This window comes from Ambystoma mexicanum, chromosome 3q, assembly GCF_040938575.1.
Source record: "Ambystoma mexicanum isolate Mex_15411 chromosome 3q, UKY_AmexF1_1, whole genome shotgun sequence".
NCBI classification, from domain to species: Eukaryota; Metazoa; Chordata; class Amphibia; order Caudata; family Ambystomatidae; genus Ambystoma; species Ambystoma mexicanum.
The window spans coordinates 1,006,649,725-1,006,673,519 of NC_090926.1; the positions used below are offsets into that span (position 1 = coordinate 1,006,649,725).

General features: G+C 48.3%; 1 protein-coding gene across 4 annotated transcripts in view; it reads left to right on the forward strand.

The window, feature by feature from the left end:
* Positions 1–23,795, forward strand: part of AATK (apoptosis associated tyrosine kinase) — a 618,216-nt gene that overhangs the window by 346,534 nt on the left and 247,887 nt on the right. For all 4 annotated transcript variants that reach the window (XM_069655173.1, XM_069655172.1, XM_069655174.1 and 1 more), the window contains exon 3: positions 17,136–17,277. In XM_069655173.1, coding sequence (XP_069511274.1) covers positions 17,136–17,277 — 142 coding nt within the window. The remainder of the gene's footprint in view (positions 1–17,135; positions 17,278–23,795) is intronic.

Consider the following 23,795-nt stretch of genomic DNA (forward strand, 5'->3'; position numbering starts at 1 on the left):
TTGATGGTGGGTGCACTGTGCTCACCATTGATGGTGGGTGCACTGTGCTCACCATTAATGGTGGTTGCACTGTGGTCCCCAAGGAAGGTGGGTGCACTGTGGTCAACAGTGATAGTGAGTGCACTGGTTACCACTGATATAGTTGTCACCTTGATGGTGGGTGCACTGTGGTCCCCATTGAAGGTGGCTGCACTGTGGTAACCAGTGATGGTGGGTGCACTGGTAACCACTGATACTCTGTGGTCCCCGTTAATGGGTGCACTGTAGTCTCCATTGATGGTGGGTGCATTGTAGTATCCTTTGCTGGTGGGTGCACTGGTCACCAGTGATGCTCTGTGATCACCATTGAAGGTCGATTTACTTTGGTTATATCTGACGGTCAGTGTTTTATGATCGCCCCAGAGGGTCAGTCGTCTGTGGTCCCCATTGACGGTGGGTGCACTGTGGACAACATTGACGTTGGGTGCACTGTTACCGTTGGCGGTGGGAGCCCTGGCCACTGCTGGTGCTCTGTGTCCCCACTGAAGGTGGGTGCACTATGGTCCCCAGTGATGGTGGGTGCACTCTGGTCCCCATTGATGGTGGGTGCACCCTGTGTTCCCACTGACGGCGGGTGCACTATGGTCCCCAGTGATGGTGGGTGCACTGTAGTCTCCATTGACGTCGGGTGCACTGTGGTTACCATTGGTGGTGAGTGACCCGCACTGTTCACCATTGCTGGTGCGTGCACTGTGGTTACCATTGGCGATGGGAGCCCTGGCCACTGCTGATGCTCTGTGTTCCCACTGAAGGGCGATGCACGATTGCGCTCCTCGGGGCACCTCCCACGGGAAGGGTTAGTGAAGGGGGCTTTGTGTTTTCCGCATTTCTGACATCTTTGTGTGGGATTCTTGGAATTGGAGCTGCACTGTCTGGAGGGATCTGGGGGATGGGGGTGGTCGCAGCGAGCTGGGGGAGGTGAGCCTGCGGGTGCTACATGCATTTATAAGAAGGGTCTGGAGATAAAGCCGTGCGATTGGCCTGTCCATAGCTCTGCGACTAAGGGTTAAGCATGCCTCGATTCCTCTCACCTACACATGCTAACCTTCACAATCCTATCCTTACTGTCCGGGAGAATTCAGTTCTGTGTTTTTTACCTAATTGATTTTGCTTGGTTTCGTGTTTTCTTTCTTGTGCGTGGTTTTGCGGCACTTTGCGTCAGTTATTAGCCTAGAAGGTGGGAAAACTTGCAATTAAAGGCGTTATCGCAGTGTCCAAGTAAGTCACTAGGGCAAAAACGGCTATGGGGCAAAAGAAATGTAAGTCGAATGGTGGCATTTTTTTCCAGGGTGTAACAAAAAGGCCTAGAGGCAAACGCGCCCGTGCAAGTACGTGTCCGTGGCATTGCTCGAAATGGGAAACATTTATTTGGGGAAACGTCACTTCTTGGGGGGATGGGGGTGGTGGCCAGGGCTTGGGAAGGGCTAGCAGGGCCAGTTTGAGCAAAAGGGTAGCTCTATATAGAACCCACTCCTGGCGATTTGCATAAAAGCAAAGAGCATTATGGGAACAACATAATGTCCACAATTTTACATGTTAAACGTCTTCTAGTGATTCACTAAGAAAACCTTTTACGCGAATAATGAACTCTTCTGTTTTGATTAGTCACACTATTCACCCTAATAAACAGACGTCTGTACATTGCAGGACATAGGTACCAGTTTGAACTGCTGTAAAAATATATAATGCTTTGGCAGTTTCTGTATGCAGTCTCCAGTGCTGAATGTTCTAAAGGTCCAAAAGTTCCTTGAAGAACAGGTTGTGTAGCTTTCAGAAGACTAGACAGTGCACGCTTCCTGTCTTCTGAAAGAGGTCTGCTCGATGAGACTCGTGTCTGGGGGATGGAGCGTACACCGGCAAGACATTGCTTGTTCCAGCCCGTGCGCTGCCTGCGCTGGTCCGTTCTGAACAAAATGTTCTGCCTAAGCGTGAAAAGTGGTTTATTTATTTATTTATTGTTTGCTTGTTAGGCGCTTATACAGCAAGTAAAATACTGTTTCAAAGCGCCTCCAGGGCGAAGGGAGGGAACAAGAGAGAGAGAGAAACACGATACAAAACACTATTAAGAGCAGTGAGAGGAAAAAAGCAAAAAGGACGCACCTATGCCTTGTTAATGTTAAACGATATTTGTACCGTGCACCATCACCACCGGAGTGGTCCCCTGGCGCTCTGGCAGCTCTGAAAGAAAAGGGGAGGGTTTGGGAGTTAATGGGATGAGCTGGAAAAGTGCAAGAGAGCAGTTATGTGCTGTTGGCAGCCCCAGCCCAGTGGGTCCGTTGGCTGGGCTTGGGGTGTTTTACAGTCGACAGTCATCGTCATGTGCTGTTGTGCGAGTCTGTGTGATTTGTTTTGTTCTTGCAGTGTAGTGAAGTTTGTGCGGATTGTTGTGTTGTAGGATTGTGGTTGAGTTTGTTGAGGAGTATGCAGAGGGGTGAAATTGTTAGTGGACCGCTTAATTGGCATTGCTGTCTGTCTAGGTGTGATACTTGCTATCATTCACTATTTCATCTGAGTGTGGCACTTGCTAATCTTCAATACCCTACCTAGATGTGAGGCAGGCTAGTGATCACAATTCCATCTAAGTGTGGCACATGCTAACCTTCACAATCCTATCTATGTGTGACACAGGCCAATCTTCAAAGTTCTCTCTAGGTGTGGCAGTAGTTAACATTGGCAAGTAATTTAGTGTGTAATGCAATGAAACATTTACAGTCTAGCCATAAATAGATTTAGGCTGCTGGTCACAAATCTCTCTAAAGTATGCATGGTGTAAGTCTATGCAGTCTCCGTTATGGAAAGGTAGAGTGGTGGGAGCTTTCTGGAGTATGCACTTGCTCTACACTCCACCCATGCCACGCTTACAGTTTTTGTTGGTGTCTGTTGACTGCTGGCTTCATTGGCTTCCCCTACGCACACCTGCAGACACGCCTTGGAGCCGCAAATGTAGAAGCCGCCCTTTGCCTTGGGGCCTTTAGCCGCAGGGCTGCTGGGCAGAGGGCTGCCTGGTAAGGTCAGTTATGACCAGGTGGACGTACCAATCGGGGGAGATATGCGAGTTAGAGGGCGGGGTGGGGTGGGACTGGGAAAAAGCCAGAAACAAAGGAATACACCCCACGGACTGCACCCTCTGGATGCAGCCCAGCACAGAATAAACAGGCTCAGAAGCCACAAAGACACTAGACAAACACATCAGATTAGCACACAGTGCTCACCAAAAATAAATAAATACATTTTAAAAAAAAGATTGAAAAAAGCACTCACACCACTCCAGTAGAGTACATAAAGCAGGCCAAAAACTGATTACAATCATTGTGAAACTAATCATTCAGCAGCAACCAACGCCTAACGATGCTTCCAAACTGCTTTCCCTGCCACATCCTTCCACATGGCAGTCCACAAAGCAAGTCCTTGTGAGTATTCAGAATGTGCAAGTGCAGCAAGGAAGAGGGCAGAGGGAGTAAGTGCTGGGGAGTCCCATAAGATGGAGCCAGCTGAGGAACGCGAACAACCACCTACCTTCTGTTTAGCAAAACACTTTACACACAAAGAGTTGGTGCCAGAGGAACGTTGTGGTCTAGCGGGGGAGCATTTAGTAAGATAAAGTTGAAGATGTTGTGGTCCCTGGACCCAAAAAGCCTTGTGGATGATGCAGAGGGATTTCATTTTAATCAGTGCAGCAACCTGAAGCCAGTGAAGACTTTTAAGAGCAGGAGAGGTGCGGCCCCTAAGCTTCAGGTCAAGGATAAATCTTGCTGTCGTATTCTGGATTAGCTGAAGGGGTCGAAGAGTGGAAGATGATAGATTCAGGAGGAGGCTATTGAAATAGTCAAGCCTAGAGAGAACCAGGGCTTGGGGTAACATTGAGCCTCTTGGGGCGGGGGGGAGGGTGGAAGAGTGAGAAAAGGGAGAATTCCTTTGAGAAGGAAGAGCTGAAAGTGGGACTTCTTGGTAAGGTCCTGAGTATAAGGGAGGAAGAAGAGAGAGGTGTCAAAAAGGTAAACCAGGAAGGGATGGCAGATAGGCAGTCAGGGATGATGGAGGGTGCAAGAGGGTCAGCAGGAAGTTTGAAAAAGAGCTGTGTCGTCTGTGTAACACTGGAAGTTGTAGGAGAAAGAAGAGATTAGGTTTGCAAGCAGAGCAGAGTAGATGTTAAAGAGCCAAGGGGGAGGATAGAACCTGGGGGGACAATGCAGGTGGGGAAGGAAATGAGAGTAGAAGGTTCCCAGGATGACTTGGACAGTCAGTAAGTAAGGATTTCAGCCAGTCCAGTGCCAGTTCCATGATACCAAGGGTATTGTGGAGCCTTTGTATGAGGATGGAATGATTGACTGCGTCAAAGGCAGAGGAGAGATCGAGAAGGATGAGGCCAGCTGGGAAGTTGGAGTCCAGAGATAGGAGCAGTTCTTCACAGGTGTTCAGAAGAGCAGTTTCCGTGCATCTGAATGCTCGGAATCCAGATTGATGGTTGTGGAGACCACCAACAAGTTTGGTTTATGAGATGAGTTGGGGCAGTGCCAGCTTCTCCAGCAGCTTCCCCAGGAAGGGGGTGATGGAGATAGGGCGGTAGTTGGCAGGGCAGTCAGAGTCTGCTGAAGGTTTTTTCAGGAGTGGGTGCACTCGGGTTATTGCAAAAATCACGAGTGCAGGGGTAAGAGAGCCAATGTTATCCTTGAAGTTCCTGGATGAGCAAGGGGAAACTGGTTTAGAAGAGATCTTCATGAAGCAGAACAATCTGCTAACTTCTTCATGTGTGACAGAGGAGAAAGAGGAAGCAGGAGGGTGGGGGCTCAAGGGAGGTAAGGGGGTGTGGGATGGGTTGTGAGGGCGTGTCGCAAGGTAATCAGAATGTCCTGGGTTTTGGTGGCAAAGTGTATGGCCAGTGCATTGCAGCGGGCCTGGGAAGGAAAAGAGGAGGTGGAGACTGCGGAAGGGTTGGCTAGTTCCCTGCAGATCTTGAAAAGTTCAGCCGTGTTGTTGGATAAACCGGAAACTCGTGCCTGTATGTGGGCTCTTTTCTTGTCACGGATGGAGAGTCTGTATTGCCTTTGGAGCAGGCGGCAGGCTAGTTTGTCAGAGGATGAGCCGGAGGTTTGCCACTTCCGTTGTGCCGCCCTGCACCTTTGTTTCAGGGCCGCAAGTTCGGAATCGTACCAGGTGTCACGCTTAGAGGCAGGTTTCTGGTGGATTCTCATGGCTGGGGCAAGAATGAGTATTGGTGATGAAATGGTGTATAGGTTGCTGAGGGCAGAGTCGGATGTAGAGTCGAAGGTTGGGGGGTGAGATGGGATGAAGGTGGAAGTGAAGGCAGTAGCTGACATTTATTTAATCGGGCGGATGTTGGCGAACGAGGTTGGAGGGGCTTTTAGGAGGGGGCGGTCAGAGGGCCAAAGGGACCCAGGTGGGAGAAGAGGAGAGAATGGTATGACCAGGAGAGAGAGGTGGCTAGTGGGGGGGAGAGAGAGGTCAGAGTGTATGAGGGTGTTCAGAGTGTGTCCAGCTGAGTGGGTTGGCCCAGAAGGGAGAATGGAGAGGGAAAGCGAGGTGCAGAGGTCAGTGAAGAGAATGGAAACAGAGCCAGGGGAGTCAAGTTCGATGCTGAAATCACCCAAAAGGGGGTTGGAGGTGGAGGAAAGTAAGGAAGAGCAGAAATCAGCCCATTCAGAGAGGAACAGGGTGGTGGCACCTGGAGGCCAGTAAATGGCAGCAATGGTCAGGGTGGAGATGGGAGAGATGACCAACTTGCAAACCAAGCTTTCAAAAGAAGAGTAGAGCTGGGTGGGTAAGATGGAAGGAGGAACCCACTCAGGGAAGATTAAGGCATCTTCCACCCCCATCAGTGCAGTGAGGTTGAGGCTTGGAGATGATCTTGAAGCCGTCAGGGAGGAGGGAGTCAAGAGCAGTGACTGAGCTGGCATTGAACCATGTCTCGGTAAGAGCGAGAATGTCGAGGTCAGTGTCTTCAAGAAGGAGGCAGATGTCAACAGAGTGTTTGTTGGCTGAGTGGGTGTTAAGAGTCGCCAGGTGGAGGAGATCTGTGCCTTTGAAGGTTTTTTGAGGTGGGTTGCAGGGGCGTGGTACACCAGTCCAAGGAGGGAGAGGGAGAGTAGAAGAGGGAGATGCAGGAGACGGAAGGAATTAATGAGAGAAGGCAGGATCCGGTCTAAGAGAAGACGGTTGGGTTGTGAACCCTTAACTAGGATAGTGCCTGTGTGATGGACATTAAAGAAGAAATGTGAGGATGAGAAGCCGGGCAAGAGGACTTCCCACTTGGTTCCACCATTAATGGTAGAGGATGTGGAAGAAGAGAGGGCGGAGATGAGATGGGGGGGGTCCATAGATCTGGAGAGGGGACAGAGAAGAGGATATCAGTGAAAAACTCTCTAGAGGAAGCTCTGACATGGGTGTTTGCGATGGGAAGTCAAGGGTTTGCACTCAAGATGCCCTTTTTGTGCTTTTTCCTACCGGACCTCGTGAGAGGGTGGGGATAACTGATAGTGTAGCCGTTAGGGAAAAAAGGAGAGATGGAGAAAGCCGTAGAGGCGGCAGAGGTTAGTCGAGGAATGAAAGAGTGGCTGCACAGCACAGTTCTAGCTAACTCCCCAGGTGGCCTAGTAGAAGTAATCACAAATGCATAAATGCAAACCAGAAAGGATTAGAATTACAACAGACAAGAGATTCACATCTGAATAAACAAAACACACTTAAAATATGTTTTTTTTTTTAGAAGGAGGCACAAAAGTAGTGAGAGAAGATGTAGGTTAGTTGCGGCAAGGAAGGCAGAGTGGCAAGGCATAGTAAAAGGTTCAGAAAAGGTTAGCGAAGGAGTTCAGCCATAACTCACTTGCAGATCTACAGGGAGCATAGATGTCCAAGGATGCATAAACAAGAGGGAAGCAGTAACTAGTGTGGAGGCCGAGTCATAGGTTGAGGAGGGGCCCTCCTCTGCCCAGACAGGAACAGTCAGGCCTTAGAATCGGGCCTTGTGAGGCGGGCTGTCTTCACCTACCGGCTCGCCTAATTGGACCTTTGACGGAAGACGGGCCCAATCACAGCAGGGCTTTCCACCTCAAGGCAGGCACTCCAGTGCCTACAAATCCAGTGGCAGCCATGATGGAGAGGATGGCCCTCAGCTGAAGACAATGGATGGTAGAATGCACATAGCAGCAGTGCAACGCGGCAAGCGTTTTTCTTTTAATTTAAAGTCTTGCAAAAGATAATTTTTTCGTTTTTCTGATAATTGGGCAAAAACACGTGTGCCTAGTGCCCCAGTGGCTGGGGCTCCACAAACTCCCAACAGGGCTTACTGTTCGTCTGGGTGGTCAGGAGACTCCGCCAAGCCTCGCGGGGAGGAGAGAGCAATTTCGTGCTTGCTGACTTCAGGAAAGAAAGGTGGGAACAATCCTGGTATGACTGTGCATACCCAGCGAGGCTCATACTCGCTTGAGAGGGGCGGAAACGTCAGACCGTGGGGTAAAATGTGCGTCGCCAGCATACCTGCCTAACCTCTGGGACTAGCCCAGAGACTCAGGGGTTTTTAACACTCTTTTCTGGGTCTCTCGGGAAGAGCGTGGAGTCTCCAGGTTTTCCACGGCAGGCAGAGTAGTTGTAGCTCAGATCATGCCTCATCTGAATCTGGATCTGGAGACGTGGGCGGGACCCAGTTACTAAGCTCGCGTTCTCGCTTAGACTGTTCGTTATTTGTATGGTAATCCATTAATCGTGTCACATATGCACTTTTCACTTGGTTGACTTCAGTTACTATATAGGCCAGCCAGAATACAATATCCACATTGTCAGACAACAGCAAAGAAGGTATCTTGTTTCCAACACCGGGTTGTAATATATTAATGAGGCAAGGAACTTGCGTTTGCCATTAAAATAGGATGACTTCAATTGCGGATATCATTTAATCCATTTTTGAAACTCAAGGTTGCGTACAAATGTTTGTTCAAGCGTTTTTATTGGTTTTAAGATAGTGCTTAAACACAGATGCATAGTGCTTAGAAACAGACACATCCACACCAATGCAAGTTGTAGGCATGTGCGTACACTGGTTGGATTGTTTTATTTAATGAGCACATATATTAAACATTTTGTTTTACTTTGTTCACGTGGGGCCGGGGCATGTGGTTGGAGTCTTGTGTGGATCTGGGTGGGGCATACAGCTCAGGGTTTTTGAGTTTCAAATGTATGCAGATATGATTGCCAATGAGGTCAAGATGGCCACGCTGATGTACGCGCGAAAGAAAGCCAGCGTAGGAGTATGTCGCTAGCAATGTCCAAGATGGTCTATGTGTAAGAAACTCACTGTTGGCTCGTGGCGTGTGCATTTTCCCGGCCCGGATGCTCTACTGGTAGCGAATGCGTCACTTCCGGACTGTAGTTTATATCTCCACGTGTCTTATTTTTAACAGGTAAACGCCACATCTTTTTTAAGTGGTTGGTGTTGATTTTTTTTTTCAAGAGGATTTGACACACATCGTTGTAAGCACCTCGTCGCCAGCCTATCCCGGCCTCAGGACCCAAGGGCTAGCTGGGGTTATTCTTGATTTATCTGTTGCCCGTCATTGGTAACCACGGATTCTCCGTGGATTTCGTCGGCACTCCGGTCTGTCCCACGTTCGGCTGAAATGGACATGTTTTTTCGTACGTGCTCGGTATATTCCATGTTCCTCATATCTGTGTGTTTCTTGTGTTCCCTCTCCGCTCGCGCTTTGTCCGCACTATCTCACACCTCTGTAAAATGCTAGTGCTTTCTTTGTGTTTCTCGTGTTCCCCCTCTCTCTTTCTCGTAATCTTTCCCTCTCTCCCAACTCATTCATGTTCTTGTGTTCCTCTACTCTTGTTCGCTTTCTCGTCCACTCTATTGTGTTGCTTGTGTTCCTTTTCTTTCCTGCGTTTCTTCTGACTGCCGCATTCCCGTGTTTCGCATATTTCCTTTGTTGCTCGTGCTGTTCTTGTTGCCATTGGACGCGGTACACCCTTTATTCTGCCCCCCACGCCCTAAGTAGGCTCCATTCATTCATTTGTACAGGGTCTCGGCCCAGGGGCGCGGCTTTGAATTCAGAGACGGCGGGCTGTTGATTCACATCACTGACTGGGCATGTGGTGGGCGCTGGTGGGGCCCTGCATACTAGCAGGGTAGGCGAGCAGTGGTGGGTGCAGGTCGCCGATTCATACCACTGCCGCGTCTGTGGCCACGAGCAGATGTTGGTGTTTGCTACAAGGCGATTGCATCTTCTTGGGGCAGTGGTCACCACGGTTGCGCCATGCTGACTCTCTCCTATCTGATAGCTAGTGCAGCCTTTGGAAGGCTAGCCTCCGCCAGGAAACAGCACCAGGTAAGTGTCTTAATATGTAACCACACAGCAAGGTAAGTGGGCCGACAAGTGATCACACTACGTAGCCAAGCTGCTACGGTAAGCCCCTCGCCATGCCTTTGCAGCTTTTTGTAGGCACACTATGTAAGCATGTTCTAGGTTAGTGCCATGCCAAGATAGGCATAGCCTCCAGTCAGTGGGCCTCCAGGTGAGAAAACCCGTTTGGTAGGCAGGCCTGTTGATAAATAAGCAATAGAAAAACGGGGCATTTTAGAATGCAGGATGTCTACTAAGCATGCTACCTGGTAAGCACGTATTTTGACAAGTAGGTGTCTAGTTAAGCTAATGTTTTGATAAACATGTCTTTTGGAGGGCCTGCTGTCAGGTGAGAAAGCATGTTCGTAAAACCCCTCCCCCGTCTGGCAAGCATGTACCACTTAAGCAAGCACTCTGTGAAGTTTGTGTCAAAGAAAGTAAGCCTTCCAGTAAGGAAGCTTTTTGGTAAGCGTGCTGTCAGGTAATTAAACCTTCTGGTAAGTATGTGGCCATGGTAAACAGGTTTGTTGAAAACAAGCCAGCAGACAAGCAAACATTCTGGTAGGTGCTCTGCCAAGTAAGAACGTCTTTGGGCATGCAACCCTTTATGATAGAGAAGCTTTCCAGTAATCACACCATTAGTGGTGCATGCCAATGTGTAAGCATACTGCTAGGTAAGCTCACCAACAATAAACCAACGTTATCAGTTAAGCGTGCAGGCGGTTAAACATGCCATCAGGTAACTTTGTCATCAGTTAAGCGTGCAGCCAGTTAAAGATACCAGGAGGTAACTTTGTCAGCAGTTAAGCGTGCAACCGGTTAAACATGCTAGCAGGCAACTTTGCCATCAGTTAAGCGTACAGCCGGTTAAAAATGCCAGCAGGTAACTTTGCCATCAGTTAAGCGTACAGCCGGTTAAACATGCCAGCAGGTAACTTTGCCATCAGTTAAGCGTGCAGCCGGTTAAACATGCTAGCAGGTAACTTTGTCATCAGTTAAGCATGCAGCCAGTTAAACGTGCCAGCAGGTAACTTTGCCATCAGTTTACGCGTGCAGCCAGTTAAACATGCTGCAGGTAACTTTGTCATCAGTTAAGCATGGAGCCAGTTAAACATGCCAGCAGGTAACTTTGCCATCAGTTAAGCGTGCAGTTAGTTAAACATGCCAGCAGGTAACTTTGCCATCAGTTAAGCGTGCAGTTAGTTAAACATGCCAGCAGGTAACTTTGCCATCAGTTAAGCGTGCAGTTAGTTAAACATGCCAGCAGGTAACTTTGCCATCAGTTAAGCGTGCAGCTGGTTAAACATGCCGCAGTTAACTTTGTCATTAGTTAAGCGTGCAGCTGGTTAAACATGCCGCAGGTAACTTTGCCATCAGTTAAGCGTTCAGCTGGTTAAACATACCGCAGGTAACTTTGTCATAAGTTAAGCGTGCAGCCAGTTAAACATGCTAGCAGGTAACTTTGTCATCAGTTAAGCGTGCAGCTGGTTAAACATACTGCAGGTAACTTTGTCATTAGTTAAGCGTGCAGCTGGTTAAACATACCGCAGGTAACTTTGTCATTAGTTAAGCGTGCAGCCAGTTAAACATGCTAGCAGGTAACTTTGTCATCAGTTAAGCGTGCAGCTGGTTAAATATGCCGCAGGTAACTTTGTCATTAGTTAAGCGTGCAGCTGGTTAAACATGCCGCAGGTAACTTTGCCATCAGTTAAGCGTGCAGCTTATTAAACATGCTAGCAGGTAACTTTGTCCTCAGTTAAGCATGCAGCTGGTTAAACATACCGCAGGTAACTTTGCCATCAGTTAAGCGTGCAGCTGGTTAAACATGCCGCAGGTAACTTTGTCATCAGTTAAGCGTGCAGCTGGTTAAACATGCCGCAGGTAACTTTGTCATCAGTTAAGCGTGCAGTCAGTTAAACATGCCAGCATGTAAGCACCCTGCTAGTTATTTGGACTGCAAATGTGTGTGCCCTTAAGAGAAGGTGCTGCCTCCAGGCACGTGTTTGACCAGTTCAGAAATCTGCTTGGGCGCATGTTTTAACCCACATACTAACATTTGGTACATTGTGCCCCACCTTCTCCCACCCTTTGAGGTACCTCTTACCTTGTTGTGACCCCATTTTTGGTTTATGCTGTCCTTACCCCCACCCTCCCTCTAAGGTGTGGCTGTCCTGGTCCTCGCCCCCGCCTCTCGCTCCATACACTTCCCATCTACTCGGGCATCGTGTTCCATGAGCCCTCTTGGGATTCAGAGCCCAACCACTGCTCCCCTAGGGCTTCTCTGTCCCTGCTGTCACCCATCTTCTGCCTCAGGGGCATCTCTGCCCATGCCCTCTACGCTAGGGGCATCTCTGCACATGCCCTGCATCCCTTCCCCATTTATATCCATGGCCACCGTGTCCTGGTAATTCTATTACCATACGCAGTGCCCTCTTCTCTACCTTTGCCCTGCACCCATGCCCGCTCCTCCGCGGTCTAACTTCTATATGCCAGGGTCATCCTATTCCATTCAGAGATAATGGTCCGGGCCTGTTTTTTTCTCTGCATGCTTGGACTTCTAGTCCTGGAATTCCACATTATAAATACAGGACTACAATTCCCAGGATGCAAAGAAAAAACAAGCCTAGACTACCATCTCCTGACTGGAATGGGGCATGTTGGCATGTATGGCATCCACGAATCCCCATCGTTTCTCCTCTGGTCCATCTCTTCTCCCATCTCCTGGATGGAATTGGGCATGTTGGCATGTATGGCATCCACGAATCCCCATCGTTTCTCCTCTGGTCCATCTCTTCTCCCATCTCCTGACTGGAATGGGGCATGCTGTCACGCATGGTATCTGTTGAAAGCCAGCCAAGGCTCTGTTCAGGTGGCTTATTTCGAGCCACTGGCCAAAAAAGACCCGAGCCAAGCCACGCGTGTTCGCTCTAAGAGAAAAACAAGTAAAGAAAAAAAAATACCCTGCCCAAGGAAGGGCAGCGTCTGCCCAGCGCCCTGTCCCATCACAAGCCCAGCAGAACAGAGGCTCACTCCTGAGAGACTCGCACACTTCCCGCCACAGTCCCATGTCTTTCCCGCGCCTCAGCTCCACCAGCAGCGCATTCACATTGGAAGCCGTTTGGGTGCAAGGAGTAGGCCGCAGATGCAGCTGGGAGTGAGAAACAGTGGTCTGTTAATGAGCCTAATAACGGCTATGGGCAGACGTGTACTTGAAAGCCCCCTTCCTTTATCCCTCTGTGCCCACACATCGCTTCGATTATGTGTTTCCTGCATTACATTCTGGGACTTGTAGTCCTGTTTTTGCCCATTGTAAGTGCAGAAATACAAGTCCCAGATTGCAAAGGGGAAAAAAAGGACTGAATTGGCATTCTCACTAATGAAATGGGGCATGTTGGCATGTACGGATGTCTGCTGTTATCATATGTCCAAAAAAAGGATTTGCTTTTTTGTGCAACTTCATATTTTCTTCGCATGGTGCCCAATGATGTGGTGCAGGTCTTTTTCTCACGGGGACCACACGCAGGTGACCGTGGCACACAATTTTGTTAGTGTGTATTTCCAAGTCACGAAAGTGATTTTGTCAGTTACCATTGCCTGCCATTCAGGGAAGGAGGAACATTAAAGTGCAGTTGTGTCCTTTTCGCTGAACTTCAGGATTTATGTATTTGTCTGGTTGGTTTACAATGTGATTTGAGTACTTTTTAAAGTAATCTCTATTAAACAAAGTATTATTGTAGCTCTTTAAAACCTACCTTCACTTGCCCTGTGATCCTGAAAAGCGACTTCAATACGGGCCGGCTTTGCAGTAGTTGCACACATCGTGCATGCTGGCAGCGCATCGGGCATGCTGGCAGTACGCCAAAGTCAAGCCTATCTGCATCCGTCCTGCCAAGTCCAGGCCATGAGTCATGGACAATGGGTGTTCATCACCCCCTGAGAAAAGTATGACTAGTAACATATCAGATTCTCTTTCTCGGACCACTGTCTCCCAGATGATCCAGTATTGAAATTAACAGCAACAAATCTTCATCATTTAATCCTGCTAACTAGAAATTATGATCTGAGAACTTTTATTTTACCTAAAGAAGTGAAACGGGAGCAGTTCTACTCTCGCGCTCTCAAAAGCTTGTCATGTTTGTTATTAAATGCATAGTCATCCTTTGGGAATCGCAGCTCCATTCCTGATTTCAGTCTGGAGGAAGATTAGACGTTGAGGGACCAAAACTTCCTAAATTTAAGATTAGGATCCATGTATGTGTGGGTAATCGGGACAGAGATGTCCGAATGATCTAAACGGGACACCGGGCTGACCGAGAGACCCGCTCCCGATCTGCCAGGGCTGAAGGATTGCCACCATGCATGGCGGGCGATAAGGTGCCATCACATCTACTCTCCAATCTGAAATTCTTCCTCTTGGGAGGGTGGGGTATGAACTATTGCTTTACCCGAGATCCTTCATTTGATGACCTTTTGGGATGTCTTGGGGCTGACTCATCACACTGGTTCCCTACTCCTTAATCCGGTCACGCCCTGGATCAGATCTTGGCATCTTCTTTGCCGCAGCTTCGAGTGGGGAACTGTTTTCGGTGATCTCCTCATTCTCTAGTTTATAATCCTATGAGATTCTTGCAACAGAAATGTGAGCTCCTCACGAAGCGGTCCAGAACTTGGGCGCTTATTAGAAAGTACATTTAAACACAAGAAGCCACAACAATGAACCCCAACCTTATAATCGAGGGGTTCAATGCGCAAAGACGATTAATGCGATGTAACCCTTAATCATTCCTCGGTGGGCGAAGGAGAACAGACACAACTGGTTTATTGAAGAGACCAATCTGCTACAGCGACTACCAAGAAATTTGGAAAGAAAACAGACTCTCATCCAAGCCTACTGATGAAGTTCGCTATAAAAAACAAACCCACATATAAAAGTTTGCCAAGTTTAAAGCGAGAGATTTTTCCATCAAATAGAGCTAAGAAACCTTATAATATTCTATAAAACCAAGGCGTCCCTTCATCCCCGACATCGCATTAACCTGCCAGACTCCATTTCTAAATATGTTCACGATAAGATGGAAACTATCCACTCACGCCACTGATTCTGAATCGTGAACCTAACTTGGGCTGTTCGACTGACGACACTATAGTGACGCTGAGCCCCTGGAAATGGAGCGCCCATGGCAACCCTGCATGGCTTTCCTCTAGAACACTGAGGGAGGCAGATACTCGTTCATCCTCTGCACAAAGCTCTGGATCCCCTTTCGATGCTATGGCAACCAAATAGCTGTGCAGAAATGTTCTCTGCATGCAATGCTTTGATCAAATGACTGTTTTAAGAGACTTGCTGAAGGGGCAAAAAAAGAGAGGAAGATAATTGCCACATTTCAATCAGGGTTCGCAGCTGGTATGGGCACTGCCCCAAAACGAGCGACCTTAGCTGCAATTAAAGAAATGGCTTTACAATCTGGCCAACCAGTCTTTTCTCTCTTTTATTGACTTCAGACAAGCATTTGACGCAATTGAACGCCCCAGGCTATGGGGTAAAATGGAGGGATGGGGTTGCCCGGCGTATTTGTTGGACATTATAAAGGAGCTGTATTCAGAGACCTCAATTCAGATTCGCTTCAACCGTCAGGGGACCTAACCAGGCAGATTAAACGGACAGAGGACTAAAACAGGGCTGTTTATTTGCCCCAGTGATATATAATCTGGTTGTAAAAGATATTGCTACTAAGCTGATCTAAGTGAGGTGCTTTTCGCCCAGGCTGGGTCCCACCAATGTTCAGTGGCTACTTTATGCGGACGGTCTAGTCTTATGGACCGGACTCCGATTGGCCTCCAGAGGCAGCTGAGTACATTGGAGGGCTATTGTCATACTAACTCTCTGACAGTTAATGTTCAGAAATCAAATATGATTTTTACTCCAGGTGTAAGGAAAAGGTTATCTAGGATACAGTGGAAAATTGGTGGCTCGCCATGAATTGTGACGTCTGAATACAGGTACCTTGGTGTCCTGATAACTGCTACCCGGGGGATGGGTGGAGACCAGGCCTATAGAAGGGACCTAAGAGCTAAGGCGGAAACTACAGCTTCCCAAGCTTTGATTATACTTAGAAGGTATGGTACCTACTCATGTTTACCGCTCACTCTTTATCTTTTATAAGCAAAAAGTGGAGCTGACCCTCACTTATGGAGTAGAGGGAAAGTGTTTCGGGGCTAATGAACATTGGAAAACATTGGAGGGCGTTTTCTGGAAGAAGGTTCTAGGAGTCCCTCGATCCACCCTGATTCATATTTTGCACTGTGAGTTGGGGCTACCTTCCCTACAAGCTATTGTCAAATGCAAGATTTTGCTGTTTCTGAGGAAAATATTCCTTGGCCCTCAAGATTCAGTGTTAAGCCTTTTGATCTATGGCACTACAAGCTCCCAGTCCCACATTTTTGGCTGAATGGAGGACTAAATGTTTTGGGTGGCTGAACAAAGTGGGTTCATCATGGAAAGCCTTGCCAAATAGCCCGAACTCTGTAAAATTAAGATCTGGAACTCGGACTGGTGGAATACAATTAATGAGTGCCAGAACTACAAAAACTTTGGGAGCTATCAATTGGACTGTAGAGAGTGGAATGTCCTCCCTAAGTATTTGAACTAATTTCCATGTGCGCAAAACCGGTCCCAGGTTTCGAGGTTTCGCTTAAACCTGTGCCGCACAAGAGACGTTTTTGCACTTGGAAAGCGAGAGGTTTACCTTGAAGATCTGTCACTTCTGTGGTCTTGAAATTGGAATCCCTGAGAAATGTATTAATAGGATGTGATCAGTTGAAGAATCCAAGAAATGTATTTTTGAAAAAACATTTATTTGATTTTATTGACCTCTCTCCGGACAAAATCTGAGCAATGATTTTTAGCGGGGAACATGTGACCTTGATTTTAGATACTTTAAGGTTTTTACATTTTATAGGCATAGATTTGTGAGAAATATCTGGCCTATTTATTGCCACTAATCCACGCTACCTTTTTCCTTTTTCTCTGTCTTTTTAATAATTATTTATTACGGTAAAGGGCCCTGTGTTTTGTTTTGATGTTGTAATGTAATTATTATTTGGTGTAAAGGTTTATATGTAACCATATGCACAATAAACAAATAAAAATAAAAAAAAGACTGTTTCCCTCCTCCCTAACTTCTGTCATGGTGCAAGAGTGCTGTGCAAATGCTGCTCCGGCCTCTTCTGGACCAGCTGACCCAGCAAAGCTAAACCTCATCTCACAGCTCTGATTTCTTGCCAAATAGCTGGAATCTTTTTTTACGAAGCGACTATCGAAGTTCATAGTAGAAAATGAAGTGCTTGAACCAGCATAATTGGGCTATAGATCAGGTATTAGTTCCAATGTAGTCAATAACATCTCTGTTGGATGAGATGTGGGAACCAAGTTTGAAATCCAGCAGGACAGAGTTAGCGCCCCTTCTTTCTGAGGTTGATAAATTGAGTACCATTCAGTTGCATTATAACGCCTACTATTACAGCGCTTAGAAGTGGATGGCAGTAGAAGTGCTGTGCGCGTTTTGGCATGCATGTGGGTAGGCCTGAAGTGGGCCATTCTTACTTCCCCTCAGTCAGTCGTCCTTTCCCTCCTGGGTACCCGTCTACCCACCATGCTGCCTAGGAGTTGCATGCCTTTAGTTTTCGACTATTAGTGCAATGGCCTGGATGTGTGTTAATGTGCCCGCTTTCTTATTGCAGGAGTTTGACAATGCGGAAGGAGAGGAGTTCCCGGCAGAGTTTTCCACCCAGGCCTCGCCAGCTGCCCAGAATGGCCCCGAAGTGTACATCCTGCCCCTCACGGAGGTCTCCCTGCCGATGTCCAAGCAGCCCGGGAGATCAGGTGAGGCGCCTCCTCGTCATGCTTCGCTTTCAAGGCGCCCTGTTAACGCTCTTGGGTTGTGCCACGTCAGGCGTGGGAGTGCTCACACGGCCTGTGCGTTTCTACGTGTCTGCTTGAAAATCAAAATCGCCAGCCAACCGCCCTCTTCGTCGTTAATTGGATTTTATAAGCGGGTGGGGTGGGGATGGGGTGTAAAATCTAGAATTGTTTTACCTTTGAGTGCAGTCTGCCATTGTGCGAATTGCATAGAAGCCTTTATGCGCCAACTGGTCCTTTTGATTTGTGGTCAGTGTCTTGGTTTATGAGATAGGCATGTTTTTAATAGAGAGTTTGGAAACCGTGTTACCGAAACGGACAGTACATTTTTTTTTAACGGTAAATAAAATATGTTGTGTACTGGTACTATTTCTACTAGATCCCTGCACTTTAACAAGACAGACAAAAACCCGAGGGCCTGGTCGTTTGTCAACAAGGCCACTTGATGGCAGTGTTCCCCCACCTTTGGAGTATAAAGGGAGCGATCCATTTTTGTTGGAAGAATCACGCATGTTAAGACACAGGGGCCTGATTCTGATCCCTAATGCTGGTAGAAGACGTGCATGTCTGCGCGCAGAAGTCGCTGTGTGAGTTCCTGGCACCCGTGCTTTAAGTAGGATGCGAATTCGGGGGGCGGGTGATCTCTAAAAAGAGCTTGTGGCTTAAGTACTGGGTGTTGTATAAAGAGGGACTGTCTGCTCCAAGCAATACATCATGAAACCCTGCACACATGTTATTGTTAACTCACAATGGTCCGTCTCATGTGGTCTTGTTTGCACCAGTCTGCACACTGTACATACATCTCTGGCCCGCTTAGTGAGTGCTGCTGGTCCATGAGTCCCTCCCACTCTCTATATGAACATTTCAATCAGTGAGTAAGTCACACTCGGGGCGGCGCTAGGCGAGTGCAGCATGTGCGGCTGCGCTAGGCCCCGCGCCTGATGGGCCCTGCGCCCAGGGTGCCGTTGACTCCCTCCTCTTGCAGGCTGCAGTGTGGGCCGTGTGCTCAGAGTACCTAAGCTTGCTGCAGTGCACTCTGGGCGCACGGGCGGAACACGCTGCAGTCTGCATCAGAGGCGTTGCTAGGGGGGGGCTAAGGGGGCTATAGCCCCATGGTCTTTTGGTTGTAGCCCCGGATAGAATCTCAGGAGCTACAGCCAAAAGGCCAGCTAGCCCCCAGTCCGAACAGTTCCAACATCAGAGTAGCCCCAGGTCTTTTCCAGACCTAGCAACACCCCTGGTCTGCATGATGACGGAACGCTTGCTGGGAACATCTTTTTCAAAAGCGGCTGCTGTCCCTTGAGGTTTGGCTCCCGTTTGTTTTTTCTGGTGAGGCAACTTGTCACCTGTCAACCTCCTGCTGCGACTCTGGAGAGACAAAAGCCACCCCCCACCCCTCTCCCAGCGGCCCAACAGCCTCTGCAGGCCTCATAAGCACTGCTGATCGCATTAGTCCTTAATGCAGAGCGTTTAAAGTGGGTGCAATTTACTATTGGTGGCCTATTTAAGAGACCATTGTTGTGTTAAGAACTGCAAAGGGGAATTTTTATTTTGAAAGCTCATGCGAAGCAGCAGTTGGCTGCCTAAAATCTATGCTTTCCTCCAGCACAATTAAAAAAATTTCAAACAGCTGTTTGCCTTATTTCCACGTTTATATTTAACAAGCCAAAAAGCGTTGAAGTAGAATGTAACATGCTCCTCACATTATATATGAAGCCAGCAAGTGAGCCATGAGTATTTACCAAGGGTGTGACAAGAGAGGTTGTCATCCTGGAGACTGGACGGGGATATTTTCTCTGGTCATGTTCCTGTTCTGATTTTCGGGGCACAAGTCGATATATGTGGGTGGACAGCGTCGGCCCCCTTTTCTGAAAGGGTAGACGCAACCCCGGTTCTGTGTTTTTGAGGCCAGCATTGAAAACAGGTTTACTTGCTCAAGTGTTCAGCCACTAGGATGTCACACCAGGTTTCATGATTCCAATGCAGGCGCTTACCCACAAGAACACATAAAAGTGCCATTAAAGCTCAAGTCTCATGTGTGCATTTTGTTGTCTTTGGAATATTTAATTATAAATTGTTTGGCTTAAAAGGTGGGCACCTTTATACTTTGCTAGTGTAGTCATTAGAAATTCTCCCCTCGGAATATATATATATATATCTATATATATCTATATATAGATATATATAGATATATATATATAGTGTGTGTTTTTTTTTTATTTATTTTTTTACTATGCTTTCATGTTTTCGCTGCTGCCTACATAGTAGTGGTCATTATCTTTTTATGTCTTTTGATCTCACTTCCAGTGATGTTATCAATTGCAAAGTAAGGGGCCCCCACTTAATTTGCCGAACTTGGCCCCGCAAACACCTTTAAAAAAAAAAAAGAAAAAAAAAATTCTCCCATGCGAAAGCGATTCCCAGCTTTTTGGGAACATAAGAACGATCACTGATTTGTATATTTAACACATGTCTGATATTGATTCAAGCATGTAACCCTTCTGAGCACATAATGCACACTGGACTTTGTGCGTGCCTCATTTGTCACGACACGCATCCTAGCAGTAAAATGTCTTTAAGTCACAAACCATATATACTCCTTTGTGCAGCCTGCGCTCTCTGGTCTGAGGCTTGGCCTGTCTTGCTTGAGGAAGGCACTCATTTCCTTAAATGCATTCCTTCCACTGCTTGTGAATGGATCCCTGTTCCGCAGGGGGGAGAGGGTGCGGTGCTGATCTCTACAAAATGGCGCCTGGCGGGGGTGCATGTAGCCCAATGAGCTGGGGCTCTTCAAGTGGGCGTGACCTAATGCTACGGCAGGTGACCCCCACTGTTAAACCACACCCTGCAAGGGGACTCTTCTTGTTTTGGCCACCACAGGAAAGCCTTGCATGGACAGAATCCAGGAAGTCATTCTGGAATGACTTACATTTCCTGCCCGGATTCTGTCGTTTTGGAGGTATTGCAAAGGCTGGTGTGGAGTCTCCAATAGGATTTGCTCTCCCTGGATGAACGGGCGGTAATTTTTCAATGCCAGTTAAGGCACTGAGAGAGATTGCGAGACAGCAGCAGTACAGTGAAGAAGAGGAATAGGAGGCGAGTGAGGAGGCATCAGATCAGGTGTCGGGAGATGCACCATCTGCCGACTGAACCCTGCGGGTGCTGCGATTGAGGAGTCGGTGCTAGCTTTAGATCCAGAAAAGGCATCGGAGCTGAAAGTCTCCATAATGGACCCTAGTGGATAGTGGGGAGCTAGTGTCGTGGAAAAGGCCCCTCTCCTTATGGTAGAGCGCAGTAGACGCACGTTGTATTGTACTATGCTATTTAAGCCTTAGTGCCTGGAGGAGGGGGTGGGGATTACCGGGCATTAGCTGCTTCTGGTCCATGAGAGAGCAGCAGCCCCCCTACCTCGGCCACAGAGAAGCGAGGCGGGAGAGTGTTCAGAGCGGTGGGGGGAGGATGCGAGAGGGGAAGAAGTGAGGGGGAGCGGTGGGCACAGACACCTCTCACCTCCAGATAAGCTCAGTGAGTTGCGAGCAAATGCTTAATAATATTCCAAGAAATTGTAAGAAATCCTCCTGTCTGATTGGCTGAAACTATTAAAATATTCAAGTCCAGGTGCTAATTAAGCAGCCCTGTCTGCTCCATTATGTGCCCGCAAACCCAACGCCAGGGCTCAGGGGGGCAGAGGGCACACAAGAGGCCATATTGCCCACTGACTGCAATTCCGCTATTAGTACTCGCCTGAGTGTTAAGCGGGCAGATGTGGGTCCGCCCGCCCTCTCCCCTGCTCCCTTCAGCACCGCCTCTGTGACATAGAAAGCAAGAATGGGCTTAACTGCCTCGGCAGCTGAATGTCTGTTTCTAAGCAGCCAAAGTCCTTTTTTGCTTTCTAGATGTGGAAGTGGCACCCCAGAGGGGATGGTGGCAGGGCCAGAGAGCGAGAGGTTGGCGCAGATGGTGATGGGGATATATTGAAGTCCTGGGTGAGGCGGGGCAAGGGAATGGGCGGGAGGGCAAACGTTGGATGTTGACAGTACTCAGGATCCAGGTCTAATTGGGTGAATATCGCCCAGATGCCCTGGATCGAGATTGGCTATCGGGATGCCAGCATTCACCCAAGGGGGCTCATAGTGATAGGTGGGGGATTCTTCATACAGATCCTTTTGAATTAAGGAGCTTTCAACACCGCCGCCTTTCACATAAGCAGTTGTGTGAGGGTTCTGTTGGAATATACATTTCTGTATACAGGACCGGGGCGGACACGCGTAGGGGTAAAATGTTAGACTTCACGAAGTGTACAACACTTCAAAGGATGCCATACTTCGATGCCAGATGAGTCTAGAGCAAAACGGGAATAGCACAAACGCTGCCTGCCATGTCCACATGGCAGATAGCGTTTGCAATGGATTCTTATGGAACCCGCATGCTTTTTGATGCTGTAAAAAGCAGGCGGATTCCATAGGAATCCACAGCATTTGCACCTACATATAAATGTATGCTGGTTCAAATACTGGAGTATTTGCATAGCAGAGAGGGGAGGGGCGAGGCGGAATCATAGGTGAGGGTGAGGCCCCGCCTCTCCGCCATGCAACAATGTTGAAAATTGACTATAACGTAAATGAAATGCGTAAAAGCCTGATCCCTAAGTGTCTTCCACCCTGGAACCTCAAGTTTCTTACTTTGCATGAGCCTTAGAATCGGGCCTGAGTCGCAGGCCTCTGATTGGTGGAGGGACTCTGAGTGGAACAGCCAAAATGTAGAGACTTTATCCTCTTTGCCCCCAACTCATCTAGTTGGAGGTTGGAGTAAATAAGTGGGCCATAATGTGTTTTCTCTTGAACCCTGAATATTTACACAGGTGAGAGGAAGGCCACCATGCACAAGTGCCTGGCTGCCCGTTTGTGGTTTTAATGATAATTGTTCTTTTACAACATGCTTAATACAGGGGCCCAGTTTCTAAGTGCAAGCCCGGGATTCGAACCTGTGTTGCTATGCGTTGTATTGCTTCCAAGACAAACGTGTTGCCCCTGAGATATCCTCCCGGCGCTATATAGAAGTACTCTTACCATAACTGCAGCTGGATCATGGGGGTCTGTCAAGATGTTGATTAAGGAAGTAAGTGTGAGAGATGGAGAGGGCTTCCTGCAAACACTGCTCTAGAAATTGCGATGCTGGACTAGTGTACGAAGTAGGTCGGTAGTGGGTTCCAGCCCCTCAAAGGATTGCAGGTTAACAGCTCTCCTGAACACCCATGAAACCATGCTCTCAAATCTTGAATCCAACTCTCCCGCTGTTCTCATTCTCCTTGATCTCTCCTCTGTGAGTCAACCATTCCGTCCTCATGAAACGACTCTGTGACACCCTCAGCATCACTGACAGGGCACTGGATTGGCAGACCTCATTTCTCACTAATCACCCCTCCCAATTGCAATTGTGCCCTTCCTTCTCCACTACCTCACTCTCTACCTGCAGTGTCCCCTAGGGGCCTATCCTACTGTCCTGGCTCTTCAACATCTATCTTGCCCCTCTCGCTCCCCTGATAACCTCCTTCTCTCCCCATTTCCAGTATTATGCTGATGACACACAGCTTTCCTTCAGACTTCCCTCTACAACCTCCTCCTCTCCGATCCCTGACTGCCTGTCCACCGTTCAGGCATGGTGTGCAGCTAACCATCTCTGCCTTAATGCCAGTAAGAGGGAGATCCTTCAGATTGGGGCACCCCTGCCCTCCTTTCCTCCTAACCCCTGGCCACCCTCTTTGGGCCCTATACTAGAGGTGATCTTCAATTCCTCTCTCCCTTTCATCCCCTCACATCATGGACCTTACAAAGAAGTCTTGCTTCCCGCTCCACCTCCTCTGAGGTATTCTTCCTTTCCTCACCTTCCCCCAGAAGCCTAATTTCTCCAGAGCTCTGGTCCTCTCCAGGCTGGTCTACTCTTTCTCAATCTCCTCCCTCTTTCCTCCCCATGCCCCCTCCAGCTAATCCAGAATAGGGCTGCAAGATTTATCCTTGGCCTCAAGCCCAAGGACCGCATCTCTCCAGCCCTAACATCTCTCCACTGGCTCAAAGTGGCTGCAAGGATCAAATTCAAGACCGTCTGCATCATCCAGAAGGCCTGGGACCGCGCGATCTCCAACTTTCCCATCCTAAATACTCCCCTGCGAGAGCCCTACGCTCCTCTCACTCCAATTCTTTGACTGTCAAGCGCTTCTCCAAGCGGAGAGTGGGGGGCAGGGCTCTCTCCTCGGCTGGCACCTCCCTCTGGAACGGCCTCTCTGCCCCGCTCAGACTTGAGCCGGACCTCCTCAAGTTCCAGAAACTGCTCAAAACTCTGCTCTTCTCTACCTCTTCCCCTTCCCTGCTGATCACCTCACTGCCGCCGTGACTGGTGGCCTGATCCTCATGAATCGCACAGGATTTCAGGTCCTTCTTCCCAGTTGATACCAGCACCCCACCCTAACCCCCACTGCACTTCCC